The sequence below is a fragment of the Apiotrichum porosum genome (assembly GCF_003942205.1).
Source record: "Apiotrichum porosum strain DSM 27194 chromosome Unknown scaffold_10, whole genome shotgun sequence".
NCBI lineage: Eukaryota > Fungi > Basidiomycota > Tremellomycetes > Trichosporonales > Trichosporonaceae > Apiotrichum > Apiotrichum porosum.
The window spans coordinates 1,072,923-1,091,035 of NW_021167117.1; the positions used below are offsets into that span (position 1 = coordinate 1,072,923).

The 18,113-nt window shown below is 59.1% G+C and overlaps 7 protein-coding genes and 2 non-coding genes across 9 annotated transcripts; 4 read left to right on the forward strand and 5 right to left on the reverse strand.

The window, feature by feature from the left end:
• Positions 1–194: 194 nt before the first annotated feature.
• On the forward strand, positions 195–1,735 carry EHS24_001524 (uncharacterized protein; the record flags this gene model as incomplete). The annotated part of the gene is made up of 4 exons (XM_028617314.1): positions 195–275; positions 325–372; positions 415–429; positions 491–1,735. 4 exons carry the CDS (start codon positions 195–197, stop codon positions 1,733–1,735), a joined length of 1,389 nt encoding a protein of 462 aa, XP_028474621.1.
• Positions 1,736–2,042: 307 nt separating this feature from the next.
• CPR2_1 (Peptidyl-prolyl cis-trans isomerase B) lies at positions 2,043–3,080 on the reverse strand (the record flags this gene model as incomplete). Its single annotated transcript, XM_028617315.1, has 7 exons — positions 2,043–2,085; positions 2,137–2,291; positions 2,411–2,543; positions 2,599–2,601; positions 2,701–2,772; positions 2,825–2,849; positions 2,933–3,080. The coding sequence occupies 7 exons, from the start codon at positions 3,078–3,080 to the stop codon at positions 2,043–2,045; spliced, it is 579 nt and encodes a 192-aa protein (XP_028474622.1).
• Positions 3,081–4,103: 1,023 nt separating this feature from the next.
• Positions 4,104–5,469, forward strand: EHS24_001526 (uncharacterized protein; the record flags this gene model as incomplete). The annotated part of the gene is made up of 2 exons (XM_028617316.1): positions 4,104–4,441; positions 4,539–5,469. 2 exons carry the CDS (start codon positions 4,104–4,106, stop codon positions 5,467–5,469), a joined length of 1,269 nt encoding a protein of 422 aa, XP_028474623.1.
• Positions 5,470–5,787: 318 nt separating this feature from the next.
• On the forward strand, positions 5,788–5,881 carry EHS24_001527. Its single transcript has one exon. It is a non-coding gene; the product is annotated as a tRNA-Glu (tRNA).
• A 219-nt stretch (positions 5,882–6,100) lies between these two features.
• EHS24_001528 (uncharacterized protein) lies at positions 6,101–7,875 on the reverse strand (the record flags this gene model as incomplete). The annotated part of the gene is made up of 3 exons (XM_028617317.1): positions 6,101–7,294; positions 7,341–7,482; positions 7,574–7,875. The coding sequence occupies 3 exons, from the start codon at positions 7,873–7,875 to the stop codon at positions 6,101–6,103; spliced, it is 1,638 nt and encodes a 545-aa protein (XP_028474624.1).
• A 311-nt stretch (positions 7,876–8,186) lies between these two features.
• On the reverse strand, positions 8,187–10,995 carry AGC1 (mitochondrial aspartate-glutamate transporter agc1; the record flags this gene model as incomplete). The annotated part of the gene is made up of 7 exons (XM_028617318.1): positions 8,187–9,832; positions 9,888–9,961; positions 10,011–10,051; positions 10,104–10,114; positions 10,205–10,273; positions 10,362–10,447; positions 10,847–10,995. The coding sequence occupies 7 exons, from the start codon at positions 10,993–10,995 to the stop codon at positions 8,187–8,189; spliced, it is 2,076 nt and encodes a 691-aa protein (XP_028474625.1).
• Positions 10,996–13,172: 2,177 nt separating this feature from the next.
• EHS24_001530 (uncharacterized protein) lies at positions 13,173–14,423 on the forward strand (the record flags this gene model as incomplete). The annotated part of the gene is made up of 3 exons (XM_028617319.1): positions 13,173–13,757; positions 13,826–13,966; positions 14,028–14,423. 3 exons carry the CDS (start codon positions 13,173–13,175, stop codon positions 14,421–14,423), a joined length of 1,122 nt encoding a protein of 373 aa, XP_028474626.1.
• An 882-nt stretch (positions 14,424–15,305) lies between these two features.
• EHS24_001531 (uncharacterized protein) lies at positions 15,306–16,960 on the reverse strand (the record flags this gene model as incomplete). Its single annotated transcript, XM_028617320.1, has 9 exons — positions 15,306–15,598; positions 15,648–15,774; positions 15,818–16,018; positions 16,079–16,175; positions 16,258–16,309; positions 16,360–16,566; positions 16,620–16,715; positions 16,757–16,796; positions 16,835–16,960. The coding sequence occupies 9 exons, from the start codon at positions 16,958–16,960 to the stop codon at positions 15,306–15,308; spliced, it is 1,239 nt and encodes a 412-aa protein (XP_028474627.1).
• Positions 16,961–17,742: 782 nt separating this feature from the next.
• On the reverse strand, positions 17,743–17,827 carry EHS24_001532. The gene has a single exon. It is a non-coding gene; the product is annotated as a tRNA-Lys (tRNA).
• Positions 17,828–18,113: the final 286 nt, after the last annotated feature.

Here is an 18,113-nt window from a genome sequence, read left to right on the forward strand (position 1 = left end):
GTGACGGGGCCGGAGGGGGCGTTGATCGTGTGGATCCCGCCGATCCATCCCACCAGCACAACACGCGTCACCCCACGTCACCCGGTCACCCCCCCTTTTCAGTCTTCCCCTTCTCTCTTCTCACACAAACATTCTCTCACTTCTCTTCACCACTTGCTCCATCTCTCTCTACATCACCCTCGTGTCACCACGCCATGGTCCACGCCATGGGGGCTACCCATCCAGCCGCATCTGCTCCAGCTCGCACCAGTGCCGCCACCACCATCCCTTCGAAGGTGCGTTCGGTTGTCGGTCTGCGGTTTCGTCCTCCACCTGACACTGCAGACCCTCGAGCAAGCTAACTCGCACCACATCATGTCTGTTGAGCATGAGGTGGGTAGCTCCGGACCAACGTAACCCGCTGACAACCTGTAGGCTACCTCCACTACGGTGAGTGGCAGGCCACGACCTTGTTTGCGCCAGTTTCGAGTTACCAGAGCTGACTGTGCAGTCCACTCACCTCGTCAACTCCGACCTCGACACCCAGAACGCTGCCACCCACGAGCTCCTCCTACACCTCTGCAACCTCACCAGGGAGTCTGGACTAATCAGGCGCGAGCAGCTCCACCTCCAGGCCGCTGGGCTGGGATACCCACCCACCAACCGTTACGTGGCCATGACCCCCACCATCACGCAAGGCTTTATTCCAGGCCCAGCTTGTCGTGCTCTCGGTATTGGCATCAGCAAGGAGCTCACTGGGAATGTCAACAGCCATGAGTCAGACAACGACCAGGACATCGCCATGAAGGACGGCACCGACGCTACTACCACCTCCGACGATACCTCCTACGCGGGCCACGTCTCTGAGGACAGCTCGACGGCTGAACGTGTCACAGCCCCTAGGTCGATCGCGACGTTCGAGGTCTCGGACCCTCAAGACAACAACAAGAAGCCGCCCTTCAGTAACGCGACCGAGCTTGCTACCCCCAGCCTCAACACCGAGTCTGAGCCGGTCAGCGCTCCCGCCCGCATCAGCATCTTATCGTACCCCACCGCCATGACCCGTGTCCCGCCGCCTCCACCCCCTCCCTCGCAGATCGCCACGCCTGTCGATCCGCTTGTACAGAACGGCACCAACGTTGGCCCGGCCAGGATCCCCACTACCCTCGCCATCGACGCTGCCCTGCGCCACGCGGCTCCGCCTCCCGCCCTCCAGCACCCCCAAGAGACACCAATCCACGGGGAACAAGACATGCTGGCCGCAGGACCTCACTGGAGACAACCTGAGACGTACCCTACCCACGCTGGCTATACGTACCGTCCTCCCATGTACGCTCCCGCCCGTTATATCTACGCCAATCCTCCTCCTCTCGGCTCCCAGCCCCCAACCCCAATCTCGCCATACTACACCCAGCCTGTTCGCTTCTTGCCACACGGATTCGTGCCCGCCTATGCGGAAGCCTGTCCCCCGCGCGTATTCACGCCCATGGTCCAGCCCCCCAACATGCCGCACCCCCAGCACATCCACCACGTCCGCCCTGGATGGACCCAGGCTCCCCAATACAACCACCAAGATCACCAGGCTAGCCACACTGCGCCCAGCGGCCCGCAGCACTCGCCACCAGTACACCACAGCGGCCCTCCTCCTGCTCAGCACGCTGGCCAGGAAGCCATCCAAACTGCCCAGGCTGTCCAACCCTCCGCCCAGCAACCCACCTTCCGCCCTCCCCCTCAGATCACTGGCAGTGAAGTCTAGCCGGCCAAGCTTTCCGGCGCTCCTTCCCACGGCCAATATGGCGAACCCCTCGTGAACTTTTGAAGCACTGCGCGCAGATTGTAGTATAGAGAGCGTTTCGATAAGTCAGGTCAGTCACGACACCTGTAAGGACATGCACACAACCATGTACTCGTTGCCACAGGGCAGGTCAATTGGATCAATACGGACCACCGGGAGGTCCGGCTCAGCCAACCGAGCAGCCAACTTACATCTCACTCACGCGCTCGCGCGGTTGTATTGATACACAATGTGGAGCCACTGGGCTCTTGTACAAAGCACCCCACCCTTAAAGGACACCACAGGCGGTGATGACGACGCGGGTCGAGGGACTGGAGGTGTGAGCCAGTGCCGCAGCTGGGACACGGGTCGGCACGACTCACCGGTCATTCTCCCTGGTGGGCACATTCTCAATCTGGTGCACGACAGGCATGCCCTCAAGAACGCGGCCAAACACGACGTGCTTGTTGTCGAGGAAATCAGCAGGCGCAGTCGTGATGAAGAACTGGCAGCCGTTTGTGCCGGGACCAGAGTTGGCCTGCAGGTTAGCAAATCCGCCCACCTCGCGTGCGCCACGACTGCGGCCATTGCCGACCACCACCTTCTTACCCCGTCCCGCAACAAACATCCACCACAGATCCACGACCCAGCACTCACCATGCTCAAGAGACCTGCGACCTTGTGTCGGAAACGGAAGTTTTCGTCTGCAAACGCGCCGCCGTAGATGCTCCAGTTGCCTGTGCCATTGCCGGCGATCACGTCGCCGCCCTGGATCATAAAGTCGGGAACGCTTGTTGCGTCAGTTGATGGAGAGTTGGGGGGCACCGGCCAGAGTGGCCACTTACACGCTGTGGTGTCAGCAACGTTTCATGTGACTGCAAGGAGAACGCGGGATGTTGAAGCCGGCCAGCCAAACAACCAGCTCCGCCTCCTGCTCCTGAACATACCGGTGGAACAAGCTGCCCTTGTAGCAATGCTCGACGTTGCCTGAACACAACTCGAGGAAGTTGTCACAGGTCCTGAGGGTCAGCTACAGTCCTCCCGACCGCTTCAATTACAAACGACACGCACTTGGGTGTGACGTCGCTGAAGAGTTCTGATGATTGTCAGCTCCACTTGGGCCAAGCCACCAAACCACATCGAACCTGCTCTACCACAGACACCCGCTCGTCCACTCACCCATGGTGATGCGCCCGAAATGAGTGTCGCCACTGGCCACCTCGAAGAAGACCTTGGGACGCTGTACCCCCTCTGGCGGAGCATATGCGCTCTTTTCGTCGGGTGGGACGAACGCTTTCTTGAGGCCGAGCTTGATCTTGCCGAGCATGGTGGTACTGTGGACTGTGGAGGTTTGCGGTGGGAGTGTGAGAGTGAGTGTGAGAGTGAGGAATCGAGATGGACAATGGGACAAAGACAAAAGTTCCAGTAGACAGCCAGGTCCTCTCCAACGCCTCTGACGTTGTTTATTTACAGCCTTGCACGGAAAAAGCGAAACATGTTGGTTTGTGCCGGGTTGCCCGCCGGCGTATCTCGTTGTAGTAAAGTGCCCGTGGTCCCGTGATGGTCTCTGCCGTTCCTGTCGCAACGGATTGCCGGATTTCCCAAGCCCTCTGGCCAACGTATGGCCTTTATCTTCAGGCGATCAGCCTGGCCAGCCGGTGTTTCTCTTGGATCTGGGAAACAGGAGGCCGTGTGGATCGTGATTGATCATTGACCATTGAACATTGACTTGGACGTCTTAGACACAGTGGGAAGCACTAAGCTGTCCGCCACCCAAAGCCGTGCTCACCAAGCTGGGTTCCAATTAGGCTGCTAACCCCCGTTACAAATTCCCACCCTAATATGACTGTGCGACTCCGGTATCAAAATCAAAATCGTATACACCTGTCCAACCGCAGCAACGACCCTTGGGGTCCCTCCCCACTTGGTCACTTGCACTTGGCCGCATGTCTGATATCCGTCACTTGTTGGACTGCTCCTTGCCCAGAGTACAGAGTCCGATCTGAGTCCGATCTCTAGCGGTTAGTCCTTACCCCGTGTCGGATTGCGTCAAGATAACCAAGGCGACATGATGAGATGGCAGAAGCGTCTTTCGGCATCATTATGGTTGGCGATGACGCCATATGGCTGCGTGACTAGCCCATCGCAGGACTAGGGTCCTCCATACACAGAAACCACACAGAATCAACACATCCATCTCACATCCGGCTAGCGCGTACGACGACATGCTGTCGTGTCTGTTACACAACATGGCGCGAACATTGACGAGCACTCTGGTATTACGTGCTCGACTGTAGGCGCATATAAGAGCCACGCCGAGCTTCATGATCCACCACCAAACCCAACAGCCATGACCACCGATACCAAGCCCAGCAGCGCCCCGCCGCTCGAGTTCAAGAGCGAGCCCCCGACTGCCTCGGACCCTGCCGTGTACGCCCAGTACGAGGCCAAGTGGGCAGTGTACCCTACCGATGCCGACGGATGGCTGCAGCGCGCGCGCGACGTCGCAGCTGTGCTCTCCGTTGATGCCGCTGCCCGCGACCGCGCCAACAAGTCACCCCTCGCCGAGGTCGCACTCCTGAAGCACTCGGGCCTCCTCCGTATCCTCGGTCCCAAGAAGTACGGTGGCGGCGAGCAGCCTCTTAGCGTCGGATACCAGGCAATCCGCGCCGTGGCAACTGGCGATGGGTGAGTGCACCGCCGAGGATTTGGCTGATCGCAGATCGCTTGGCATGCTCCTCGGTTACCACCTGCTCTGGTCTCTCACCGCCGTGATCCTCGGTAGCCCTGAGCAGATTGAACGCACCCACAAGCTCATCATCGAGAACAATTACTACGTCGGCGGCGCTGTCAACCCTCGCGACAACGACCTGGCTATTGAAGCCGGCACGGACAAGTTCACCTTCAACGGGTTCAAGCATTTCACCACCGGTGCCGCTGTGTCTGATCTACTCGTCCTCGAGGGTGCCATCAACGGCGCCCCGGAAAAGCACATCTTTGCCATCGTTCCTACCAAGCAGGAGGGCATCAAGTTTGCCTACAACTGGGACAACATTGGTGTCCGCCTCACAGAGTCTGGCAGCGCGACTGTCACTGACGTCTCGGCACCTTGGAGTGACGCACTCGGCTGGAACCCGTCCACGCGCGAGCCCGACCCGGCCTTCCTCCTCATCCCCTTTGCTAGCCTGCTGCTCCCAACCATCCAGCTCGTGTTCAGCAACTTTTACATTGGCATTGCCCGCGGTGCACTGGAGGCTGCCCGCAAATACACGACCACGTCTACTCGCCCGTGGCCCTACACTGGCGGCGACACCAAGGACAAGGCCACGGACGAGCACTATATTCTCGCCACGTACGGCAACTTCTTTGCCCACCTGCGCGCGGCCGAGGCGCTTGCCGACCGCGCTGGCGAGGAGACCACCAAGCTGTACGCCAAGCACGCGGACGACCACTCGACCCTCACTGCCCGCGAGCGCGGCGACCTCGCCGAGTGGGTTGCGAGCATCAAGGTTGTCGCCACCGACACTGCGCTGCGCGTCACGTCGGGCGTGTTCGAGGTCACCGGCGCGCGTGCGACGACTGCCAAGAACGGCTTTGACCGTTTCTGGCGCGACGTCCGCACCCACACTCTTCACGACCCCGTCGCCTACAAGAACCGCGAGCTCGGCCGCTACTTCCTCTTGGACGAGATCCCGGAGCCCACCTGGTACACTTAAATAGTCTGAAGCAGAAATGAATAACGAATGCAGCCCTCCTAGTTTCGCTTTCGTTGCTGTTGACACAATACACTATCGATCTGGTAGGACACGGTGTGCCAGCTCGACGACTAACACATGTGTGGGAGATTTCATGCTGGAAGAGAGCGACGTCGTGGATAGGTTACGGTTAACGGAGGGACACGACTGTCATATGTTTAGCCAGCAGAGCAGAAAGCGTGAGAGGCATGAGATATCGGGGTCGAAGACGTTGCAACAAAGTTTGCCAAATGCAAAATCATTGACCCTGGTAATGCAGAATTTGTAACAAATATCAAATCTTCGCTAGTATATCGGTTAGTATAACCGCCTCTCAATAGGGAGTTTCCTAGGAATATCGCGGTAGAGCAGGGTTCAACTCCCTGGCGGAGAATTCTTTTTTGCGCCGTCCCCCACAATGGCAGTCTTTTTGCGCCTGGTCGGTTAGAAGCTTGTAAGATTCGAAGCAAAAACAGCCATCGAAGTCGCAGTCGTGCTGATACGGCTCCGCGACCTGAATGATTCAGCACAAGTGGCCATAGGCCATGGGCGATGCACTGACCCGTTCATTCCTAAGCTATACAACTGTGCTATGTGTCCTGGCGGACTCCATCTACGACATGAAATCGTCCACATGACGACTAGCCTTCCTTCCAACCCCAGCGAGACCCACGCCCAGCCCGCTTGCCGTGTCCCTCTCGCGCCTAAACTCGTGCGCCGAGTAGACTTTGCCAGCGTAGTGGCTCGCCGTGCCCGGCCCAGAGGGCACGACATACTTGGACCTCAGACCCAGAGGCGGGGTTGGCGCCGTACTCAAGCTGACAAGCAAGGCCGGTGCGAGGGCTTCGAGCAGGTCGTGCGCTGTAGGCGTGAGATGGATGGACGTAGTGGGCGCATCGAGCGCGCGAGCCACTTGGGCGCCACCAGACGAGCAAGGACTCGGGACGGGGCTGGTCGCCGTCCACGCCTGGCGGATGGGGTCGTGTGGTCCCAGTGCGGCGAGGTATGGTTCTGCCAAGGCCCGGGCGGCGGCGGCACAGGTGGTGTTTTCGGCAGTGACCTCGGATGTGACGGGCAACAGCACGTCGAGAACGGTCCGCGCTTTGGATAAAGGGATGGGGAGGGCGACATCTGCACCCCGCGCGCGGGCATGTGCTGCCAACTGCGGGAGCGAACGGGCGAGGTGGTCGCCGACGACCGTGGATCCCTCGTCGTCGCTCACTGCAGCCAGACGTTCAAGTACACTGGCCAGAGCGTGCGCCGCGCGCGGGTGGGCTGACCGCATCTGCGCGCGAGCCAGGGCGAGCACGATGGAGAAGAATGAAATAGACGACGGGTGTTCCGCCACCCTGGCGTACCCGGGCAGACGGGTGAGGGCAGTGAGTGCCTCGCCGGCAGACACGGGCGGGACCTCTGTCACTTCGGCGAGGGGAACGGGGTAAATGACAGAGTCTGGTTCGAGGCCGAGGACGGAACGCACCCCCCAGTCTGCGTCCTGGTCGTCGGAGACACAGAGTGCGTCCACCGCCCCACGGTCGACGACGACGTCGGCCAGCGATAGGCTCGGCGTGCGTGCCAGCAGAGCGAGTGTCTTGAATGCACGTGTCCGGAGGTCGCCTCTGGCTGGGAGGGAGGCGAGGGCAGAGAGCAGCTCTGATGCGGACGGGAGAGGCAATGTAGTGGGCGGTGTGGGAATGATCGCGGAAGTGCCTTCGGCGGTCGTTGCGTTTGCACCGTCGTCGTAGGCGTACAACGACATGGTAATCTTGTCAACGGGTGCGCGCACAACAACAAGCCTTGTGGACGTCTGCTTGGTCAGCTTCAAACTGGTCCATAGCAAGCCGTAGACTCACTCCCTCTGGCATGTCCATCGCAAAGTCAATGGCGTGCGGTGCGGCGGGGACTGTTGCTCGCGTCCGCACCATGGCGTTGACGGGATCGCTGGGCGTGACGTGCAGGAAGATGTCGGCCGTGAATTCCACGTCGTCCGTTTCGCTGGGGGCGTTAGCTGATCGTACCGGAGGGGTCCACAGCTGCTGGGAGGTTGCACGAGGTGGTGAACCTCTCCTCCCCCGCTTCCACTCACCCGACACCGAGGGGACACCGCACACCCGCGGGCACGATGCGCAGGCTACTGAGCCTCACAGGTTTCGGAAACCTGATGGCGGCGACGCGCATCCCACTGCCGCTCATGTTCCAGCTGGCACCGTCCGTTCCCTCGAGGACGATGGCAGGCGAGCCGGCGCCGCTCCGCGCCGGCCCAGATGGCAGGCTCGGAACAAGCAACGATGGGGACGCGGACGCTGCGATGGATGGTGGTGGTTGTAGTGGGAGCGACGGGCCTGCCTCTGGGTATAGACGTGGTGCTCCGTGGTAGACGAGGGACATTGCTGGGGGTATGGGAGGATGAAGAAGGAGCACGAGGTGGGATTCGGATGTTGTGGACGTTTCAGGTGGAGGCACAGGGGTGTGAGCCAAAAGGACGGCGCCGAGAGCCGCCAGCCGCCGGCAACAAACATCAGCGCGCAGCTCGCATGTGCAACTAGGTCTCTCTGCACTGAACACTGGTACACTGAAGAAGCGTGACAAAATGAGGCATGCATGTTCTATCCCCGACAACAATGTCCCAGAAATTAACCAAAAACAACGGCTGGCTCGTTACCGTGTGGTGTGGTGTGCTGCTTGCGGCCACCCTCATCTCAAGCCTGGAGCACCTTTGGCAGCGACTGGACGTGCTTGGCGGCCGACTCGGCGTTGACCATGCCAAACCTGCTCGAGCAGTCGAGGAGGATACGCAGACCGTTGCGCGCGCGGATACGCGAAATGTCGGTGTGCTGGCGGAGTGGGGAGACGGTGACGGCGGGCTCGTCGGCGTAAGGGTAAGGGAAGTGCTTGTGGAGAATCTCGTACGCAGTGAGGGTGACACCAAACTGAGGCGACGAGCGAATGACACGGGCAAGACCACCCTTGTAGAGGGCGCGGACACCTTCCTCGCGGAGGATGGTCTTGAAACCGTCCACAACACCCTTGTACACGGTCTGGCCGGCACGGGCCTGGGTCTGCAGACGGGTCTTGATGACATCCGCAGGGGTGGTGAGGTAGGCGGCGGGCATACCGGCGATACCAGCAGCGAGGAGGAGCTCGCCCATGCCGAGCTGCTTGCCCTGGCGGCCCTCCTTGAACACGTCCTTTTTCAAGTGTGCGTATGAGGTAAAGTAGATCATGGAGAAGGGAACGTCACGCCACAGGCATGCGATGGCACCCTTGTAGAGACCGACGAGACCGAGCTGCTTGATGATGCCAACGGCAGTAACGCGGGCAGCACCCTCGACGCGGGCGGCCTCGCCGGCCATTTGCAGACGAATCTTGACAATCTCAAGGGGGTTGGTGACCGACACCTGACAACCACCAGCGGCACCACCAGCGAGGATCTCGGCGGCAAGAGAGATGCGGCCAGTCTCGGGGTCGGTCAACTTCTTACGGACGAGCTCGTTGACAGTGATCTTGATGGCCTTCTCGGGGGCGACACCAATGAGTTGGGGGAGGACACCGCGGTAAAAGGCACGGACACCGCCCTCGTTGGCATAGACCTTCTTGACGCAGTCAAACGCGTTGCGGTACAGAACCTCACCGACGACCGTCGAACGCTGGTTCTGAAGACGGGTCTTGACCAGGTCGATAGGGTAGACGGTGAACGCACCGAGACCACCAGCAATACCACCCAGGACAAAGTTGTAGGTCGAGTTGCCGATCTCGTGGAGGAGGCTGGTCTTTTTGGTGGGGGCAGCAAGAATGTCCACAGGAGGCTGCCATTTTGCGTCGAGAAGAGCCTCAAAGTCACCCTTGGTGAGACGCTGTGCCGATCCATCGGCACCGCGGCTAGCAAAGTGCCAAATGATGTTGGCCTCCATGGGAGTGAAGACACCGTAGCGCATGCTGTTGGCAGCCTCGTCGAGGAAGTCCGAAACGGAGATGCGGCCGTCACGCGAATTGCGCACGGCACGGTTGATGATACGCTCAACGAGGTCCATCTCGCGAATGATGTTGTGGAAGGCAATGACCTCGGAGTAGCTAATCTTGCGGCCGGGGCTCATGGTGCAGAGGGTGGGCAGGCGCTGGAGGACCGAGTCCGAGAGCTTGTGGCCCGCGACCTCGACGATGATGCGCTGGAACTCATCGGGCGCAATGTATCCGTCCGAGTCCTTGTCGAAGAAATGGAAGGCCTGGCGAAGACGCTCGCCCTGGAAGCCCTTGATGAGCTGGGTGAACTCGTCGTAGCCAAGGACGTGCGAGCCGCCACGCTTGCCCAGGTAGAGCTTGATCCAGTCACAGTCAAAGTTGAACGCTGGGTGGGCGGTTAGACACAAGTCACAAGGGGCAGAAGAAGGTAGCATACGCACGGATGCCACTCGCAGAAAGGTTCTCGGACAGGACCGACTTGAACTCGTTAAAGTCGACCTCACCCGAGGCATCACTTGTACCATGTCAGCAAGACACACTTGTAAACGATGGCCGCCACTTACACGTCGAAGACGGCAAACGCCAGCTGGTAGTCCGCGTCGGGCTGTGGCCAGGGTCAGTTATAGGGCCCGGCAGTCACCGGGTAATGTCCTCACCCGCTTCAGAACTGTTTGGTGTCAGCTGCCAAGCTCCCTTCATGCATGCAAAGCATATGCCATGCACGCACACATGCGCGCGCGCACGCATGTTTACTCACTCGTCTCAAAGACCACAAACTCTTCAAACGAAACGAGGCCACGGTTGTGGGTGTCGGCGACGCGGAAAACTACGGAAAGAAGCACCTCGGGTCAGCTTTTCGGGCGAGGCTTGGAGATTGATGTCTAGTCGAGTTTGATTAGACGATGATGACGCACGGATGCTGTACTGCTCGCGCTTGATGCGGCTAAAGCCCTCGTTGGTAGGGGCGATGGCATCGATAAACTGCTGCACAGTGAGGTATCTGTAGAGAGTAAATGGTCGGGTTGGACCGGCGTCAGCGGGTAATGTCTTTGGCGTTGTCCCAGTTCGGCGGGACCCGATGGGTGGTGGGCGGCAGTGCTGGAATGTGACAATGTTTTTCCGGAGCGATCAAAGTGACAGCGTCGACGACGCGTCCCATAGACTCAGCCGCGTATGCCAGTGAAGGTCTGCCCGTGTGGACAGTCGGGACGTGTGTGCTGGAGAGGTCCATGCAGCACCGCGGAGAGAGGGGAGGATGCAAGAACCAGGTTCGATGCCTGCCAGCTGGCTGGGGCACGGCGAGCTCGGTGGTGGCTCTGTCCTTTTTTTTTTTTTTGCCAGCTGCCTAGACAGCTAGCAAAGCACATGCTGGCGGTATGGGCGGGGGGGCGGCACTCACTTTGTGCCGTCGACCTCCTGGCCAGCAAACTTGTCAAAGGTGCGCTTCCAGCGAGCAAGTTCGGACTCTCCGGGCTTGACGAGGGAGCCCGCGGTGGACTTGATGGCCGCGAGCTTGGAGGCGGGGTGAGCCTGAGCGTCGGCCGACATGGCTGGCAGCTGCTTGGCGTGTTTTTGGGGGGGAGAGAGGGGAAGAGGGGGGAGAGGTGGGAGGGAGGGATGGAGACGATAGATGTGCAAGAGGAGATGGAAGAGAGAGAGGCAGGATGGAGTAGAGCCGGGGGATAGGGATAGTTGGGGGGGGGAGTGGACGAGGACCGGGAGGGTGTTGCTGGCGGGTCGTCCAGGCGGGGCAGGGAGAGCCAGGAAACGCTAATACGCAGGTGCACGCCCACAAGCCGGCGGCCAGCGCTGCGGCCAAGGACACACCCCAGTGTCTCGTCGAGACACCCCGCCCCGCGCGCGCAAGCGACAGCCGCCAGAAGTTGCACGCCGGTACGCTGGCCGTGTCGCTGCCTCCTGGGCCTTCAGGGTGCAGAAAAAAAAACACACCATGTCCGGCACACCGGCCCTGCTCCCCGACATGGTGCGTGTTTTGGCTCTCTCCTCCGACACGGACATATTGGACGGGGGGCCTATTAGGACCATTAGTCTCTACATTTATAATTAATCATAATGGCAACCTGCAGACACCGTTTTGCTCCCTTTCGGGTCATTTTCACAACTCCGTCATATCCACCGCCGCGCCTCCATCCACCATCACCCATCAACACAAAACCCCACGCTCCCCTCCCCCCTGGCACCCCTTCTCCTGCCGACCATGGACGCCCTCGGCCTCCCCATGGCCTTTGGCAAAGCCTCAAAGAACAGCACCCAACCAGCCAACAACTCATCCTCCTCTTCCTCCGCGCCCGCCGAAGCTTCTTCTTCCGCCGACCCCTCGTCGTCTTCCTCCCGCGGCCAGGCGCGCACAAGAGGACCCCGCGGCGCCGTCGGCAGTGGCAGGCGGGGTCGCAGCACGCGCGGCGGACATGGACGCTCCGACGGGGCCCGTGCGCCAGGTCAAGACGAACCGACCGAGCAGCAGGTCATTGCAAACGCGTATGCAGCGCGCGGCAGCGGTCTGACGCAAGGCCAAGGTGTAAACGAAGCCGACAAGGAAGGCGGCGCTACGGCGGCGGCCGAGGCTGAGTCGGCTTCTTCAACCCACGGGTTCACTACAGGCGACAAGGTATGTGTTTTCCTTTACTTCTCAAACGAGCTTTGGCGTGCTTCGTGCTTGCTTCATTCCCCGATTACTACTGGTTCTCGTCGTTACCCGACGCGTCGGCGGGTTTGCCTTTGCCTCCACAGCTGTGGGGGGGGGATAGGGCTCTGTTGCCAGGTTCGGCGTTGCAGCATCGGGTACTCCGGTACTCCGGATGAATCGATCGGGAGGGGGGGCAGTGGCCGTAGCAGCAGCAGCAGCAGCAGCAGCAGCAGAGACCCCTGGCTATGGCAGTGGCCGGGTTCAAGTCAACCCCCAACCCGATTTGTTCTTGTTCTCTGGCGCTGGACGCTGACGACCCTTTGCAGCGCCCACACCCCTTATCGTCCCCATCACAAGCAACAGCCGGCGGCCGGGATGCCTCCGGGGCTCAGCCACACGGCGCATTTGCGGGAGGTTCAGGATCAGGATCTGCGCACCGCGGCGGGCCATGGGGTGGCCGCGGGGGTGGAGGTGGACGGGGTGGACGAGGTGGCCACGGCCGTGGCAACGACCATGGAGGTGACGGCGAGCGCGGCTTTTTCAAAGAGAGCTTTTGCGAGGACCCGTGGAGCCACCTTGTCAAACGCGTGTGAGTTATGTGCATGAGGGTCGTCACCCTTCTGATGAGAGATCTGGACGCCTTTCCTGGCGTCGATTAGACGTAGCACGTAGCGTTGAGTATTGAAACAGAGATATAAAAAGTATATAATGATGTCAAACGCAAAGTGGTTTAACGTAGCTTGACACTCGTGCCGACTCTACCTCTGTGCAGGATGGTGAGAGCTACTACTATCGGGACATGCACGGCACATGCCCAAGAGCCCAGACAGATGATGTCTACGCGTCACACGGACAGCACATGTCGGTTGCACTTGATGGCTGTGCGACTCCCAAAATGGAAAGGTGCTGATCATGTTGAGGGGCACAGTCATCCTTCGTGGACACGCACACACACACGCTCACACACGCCTTCCCCCGCTTGCCCCTTCCTTCCACCAACTTCCCATCCTCTTACTTTTACCATCTTTCTGTCCTTGACATCTGGCTTCGACTCTCCCGGCCCCCATATCCGACCACAATGGAGGAGCACGAATACGACGCCGAGGCAGAGGTGCGCCTCATGTCGTACAACCTCGACCAAATCCTCCTCATTGGCGACACTGTCCTCGAGATCCTCGGAGCGCACCACGTCGGCTTCACCAATCTCGCATCCGCGTCGTTGCTCGGTAACCAGTGGGTTCCCATCCTCTGTGTGGCATCCAACCCTACCGACGAGGAGGCGGCGCATGATGCCAAAGGTGGCGACTCCGGCGCCGACGACGACGGCAGCAGCGTGATCCAAGCGTTGGTCGCCAAGAACGGCGTCATTCATGCTGCGCTCTCTGCTCAAGGCATCCCTGTCGACGACCTTCGCGGCGGGTATCCGTACCACAACCCCAACGTCCTCAGCGGTACCAAGCTCTGGTGTGTGGCCAGGGTCTCGGAACACATCAACACCGAGCTCGAAAAGAAGCAGCCGAAATGCATCTTCCCCCTCGTCGGCGTCCCTGGTACCAAACCTGCAGCTGCGGGGGACACCAAGGTGTACCTTCCCTACTCGATGGTACGAGCAGCTTGTGCCATTCCCCACCCTCTGTGCTTACCTGCCTCCAGCGCAAGCAAGGTATGCAAGCCCTGGCCCTGGCACTCAAGTCGATCCCAACCTCGGCTGTCCGCTCGCGCGACTCAAAGGCCATCTTCAACGCTCTCCAGGGTACGACTGTGCACTTCGGTACCAGCGGCCCCAAGATGACAATGTACCTCGAAGTCCCCGACTGGAAGCAGCACGGTGTCGCGGCCCGGATGCAGCCAACTACGACGCAGCTGTGGCAGGTGCGTGTTGTTCGTGCGGCTTCCCAAGGCCACACGGCTTCAGCTGACAAAAACTCTCAAGGTTCTGGCCAAACGCGAGCCCTCCCATCCGCGTGTCCTTAAATATCTTCCGGACAACGCCCCCCGTCTCCCCGACAACCTCCTCGACATGCTCGATTTGGACAGCTACCGCGAGGCGCGCCAGGAGATTGGCAGTTTCGACAAGTGGGTGTACGGTGAGAGCGACTCGACCCCGTCCTCGCCCAGCCCTGGCGGAAGCAATGACGACCTCGTGGTGGACTTTGTCGACATGGCCGAGAAAGGCCAGCCACTCTCCCCCACTCACGATACCACCAACAGCAGAGGGCAGAGGAAGAGGCTTCGCGCACTGGCCAGTCCAAAGTCTCCCAAGAGCAATGGCTTCAAGAAGCACAAGGGGGGTGACAACAATCGCAAGGCACTGGCACTGAGTCCATAGAACCTAGCAAGCATGTGGGTTCATCTTTCGTCTGGTGATCTGGTGCTTTGTTTTATATACCGCCGTCCACTGTTGGGTTTGTTCAGCAGATGTACCTTCGTTACCGGCAGGTTATGGGCTCCGAGACAGAGCGTAGTGCTGCATTTCCTCTAAACAGTACACCAGGCGACCCATCGGCGACTGGCTGCATAGTTTAGAAGGACCCAGTGCATGGGGTGCATAATTTGATCCCGCTGAGCAAGGCGGTGGAACCAAACAACCATGCTCTCCGGTAGTCATTCTTGGGTGCGTTGCTGCCTGGGCTCAATGGCTTAACCTTCCATGTGTTGAAAGGCTGTTAGGATACGTAAGTTATTGGGCACATCGGTACCTGGCATATATAGCGCATTGCAGCGGTGGGGGAGAAGGAGGTTTGTCACAACGAGTTTAGATGCAGCTAGGGAGGGTACTGGCGAAGGCTTGGTGTGGCAGTTGCCCCTGGTGCAATACTGATCGTGGCAGACAATCTTCTCACATTTCAGTCCTCTCAACGGCCCTACACACCTACGATCTGCTGCTACGCCTACTGCTCGGGATAGGGGAACTTGTGGAACAGGACCCTAGCCGTCAAGGCCGTGACCGAGAGGAGGAAGAGGAATCCCATTGTCGTGCCAAATCCAGCAAAATACCTTGGAGCATCGGTCGAGGGCCACAAGAACGACCCACTGCGTAGTATTAGCTCACATTCAAACGCCCGAGAGTGCGCTGGAAGAGACAAGGTGGCAGTGTGGCACTCGGCAATTCGCCGATCCACCACTCAAAAAATATCGCCGAGGTCATTTCTTGAGCTTTTTTCCACTCGCGACCTCTTTCCAACACCTCTTACACCTGTTTTGACACGTTCTAGATGCTTGCAACGTTACCAGCCACGTTCAGCATGGCCTGTATGATTGCTCTCTTCTCTCTGGGCCACGATACGACGTTGGAGGCCCACACGAGGATGGTCGGGACGCAGCAAAAAATGGATGCCAGGCCGAAACAAAGGAAAATGTACTGCACCACGTGGTTTTGGACGCCCATGATGATTCCGAATGACACAGTGCCCATGAGCGCTGCACCGACAACAAAGAACCCGCGCTCTTGGAGGTAGTCGGAGAGGAAGCAGACCGTGAAGACACAGACAATTCCGACGGCGTCTGGCGAAATATTAGCAAAATGCGTTTTGCCTTTGGTCCCGCTGCTTACAGATTGGTGAAGTCATGTACTGCACCATGGAGCCGGTGTAGCCAAGACCAGAGGTACCAACGAGTGTGGGGATGAAGTAGGTGATGGTCATCGAGCCAGTAGCCAGCACATATTGGAGAACGAAGAGCTGGCAAGTCAGAGGGCGATCTTCCCAACGTGGAAACACTTACGTAAGTCCTCCAGTCTGTGAACGCTGCCTTCAAGCTTTCCATGTGCCCCATTTCCTCGCCCTCAACATTAAGGTTCTCCTCACCGAGACGGCGGAGGATGATATCACGTTCCGAGTCGGTGAGCCACTTCGTAGTGGTCGGGTAGTCCGGGAGGAGGAAGAATGCGGCGAGCGCCACAACGCAAGTGGCAGCGCCCTCAATCTGTTCCCTTTAGCCCAAGCCAAGCTTGTCAGGCTGCTTATACTGCCATTCTCTACGCACGACGAACAGCCACTGCCAGCCCTCGAATCCGCCCTTGCCGTGCAGCTTGCCAATGATTCCTCCTGCTAGGATACCGCCGATCATTCCTGACACGGGACTTTTTTTCTCGTCAGTCCAAAGGACATTTCGGCTGACGCCACAGCGCCACATCCACGCGCAGTTAGACTGCACCAACTCACGTGCCAAGCCAGAAGAGAGTGTAGCGGCGAGCCAGCTCCTTCTTCTTGTACCCTGTGGGTCAGATATGGCTCTAGTCTTTCACCCAAACGACTGCAGCTCACAGGTGGACAACAGGTACAGCACACCGGGGGCGAAGGGGCTCTCCGCGAGACCAAGCAGCACACGTACGCCGGCGAGAGCTCCAGGGGTCTTGCAACCGGCGAGGGCGATGGCGATGGCACCCCAAAGGAACATGCAGGCGGGCAGGAAGATCGATGGGCGCAGACGGACGAGAATCATGTTGCTTGGAATCTCAAGAATAACATAACCTGGCAGTGGTATGAGTGTTAAGTGGCTGATTGGTTTTGCCTCCGGCGCTTACCGATGAAGAACACTAGCAGCGCAATCGAGTAGTGAGTACTGTCCATCCCAAGAGAGGCCTTCATTCCTCCAGCATACGCGTTGCCAATGTTGCTGCCTGGACTGTCAGCCTCAAGTGTCTCGTCGAGACAAGCTCACGGTCGAGGTTTGAGAATGTCCACATGAGCCACAGAATGGGCTTGCGGTTAGCCTGACGCTCTTCTCCGACAGGCTTACGACAAGATGCAGGTCCATCTTCCAGAGCAGCTTGCGCTCCAGGTGGGGGTCGATCAGCGCCAAGTCCTCGAGGGACGCGGCCTTCTCGTCGTGAAATCGTGGTGCTGGCGCTACGTCGTGGGTCATTGTGAGTGAGTGAGACGTGGGGGAAAGGTGACTCGTCTCTCGGTTTTCTCCACCTTTTAGACACTGTTGCCCCCCCGCTCAGGGTTGGACATGGAGTCGGCCACCCCCACCTGGAGACCCACAGAATCCCCCTGTTACCCCGCTCCCTTGTGCTCTACTCCGGCATCAGACGGCAAAGGAGAGACGGGTTGTCGGGAGTGTGCCTGTCACCATTGCCAACAAGGACGTTTGTTGCCCAGACGGGCCAGTAGGACGGGTGGGCCAAGTTGCCGGGGTAATCTGGGGGCCCTCTTGGAACCTGAATGGGGTCTTCGTCCTACCGCATCCAACGCAAGGCAAGTCATGGCATGGCAGAGGTGCACTTCGGCATCTGACAATGCGATTCCCGAAGTGCTTGCGCTGTCGTACAACGAAAGACACACATCGCGCAGACTGCGGCAGCTCAGGAGCGCAAGACCCCTGTCCTTGTCCCGAGTGTTCTGAGTCGTCTCCAATCTGCTCCCTCTCGGCCAACGGCAGTGTGAAGGGTAGTGGAGCTGAGGTTTTGTACCACCAACGGCACCTCCCGGTCACAGCACGGGTACTGAGAGCTCCATGATTCAACACCTTCCGGGATGTGTTGTTGGCAGGACGGTGGTGGTCAGAACTGGCTTAGATTTCCATTTCACCGGCTTGGAACTGTCGTTCACGATTGCCCACAAAAAGCACGAGTCCACCAGGCAACCGGTCTCCACATTCAGAGGCATCTATCATAGCAAGGAGGCCAAATAGCAAAAAAGGAAAGCCCAGTATGGGGCTCGAACCCATGACATTTTGATGTCTTAAAGTAGTAAGAGTCAAACTATCTACCGACTGATATAACCGGGCTATTGAAATTTAACTTTGGGCATTGTTTATGAGGAGTCCTGGTCTGAGTCCTGGTTTCCTGAATTCCGCACGGCCATTGTGTTGTTCCGTCATTCCGTGATCCGCGACGGCTTCGGTTGATCGGTTGGCGCACAATTCGTTCCCCCCCTCGCAGAATACGTCGACGAGAGGGACGAGTTTCTCGGCCGACATTGTGGAGACACTTGATCTCGGAAGCCGCAAAGGTGGTTGTGGGACGCGATGAGGGGCGAGAGTTGGTGGAAAGTGGGCATGCGGGGACTCCAAC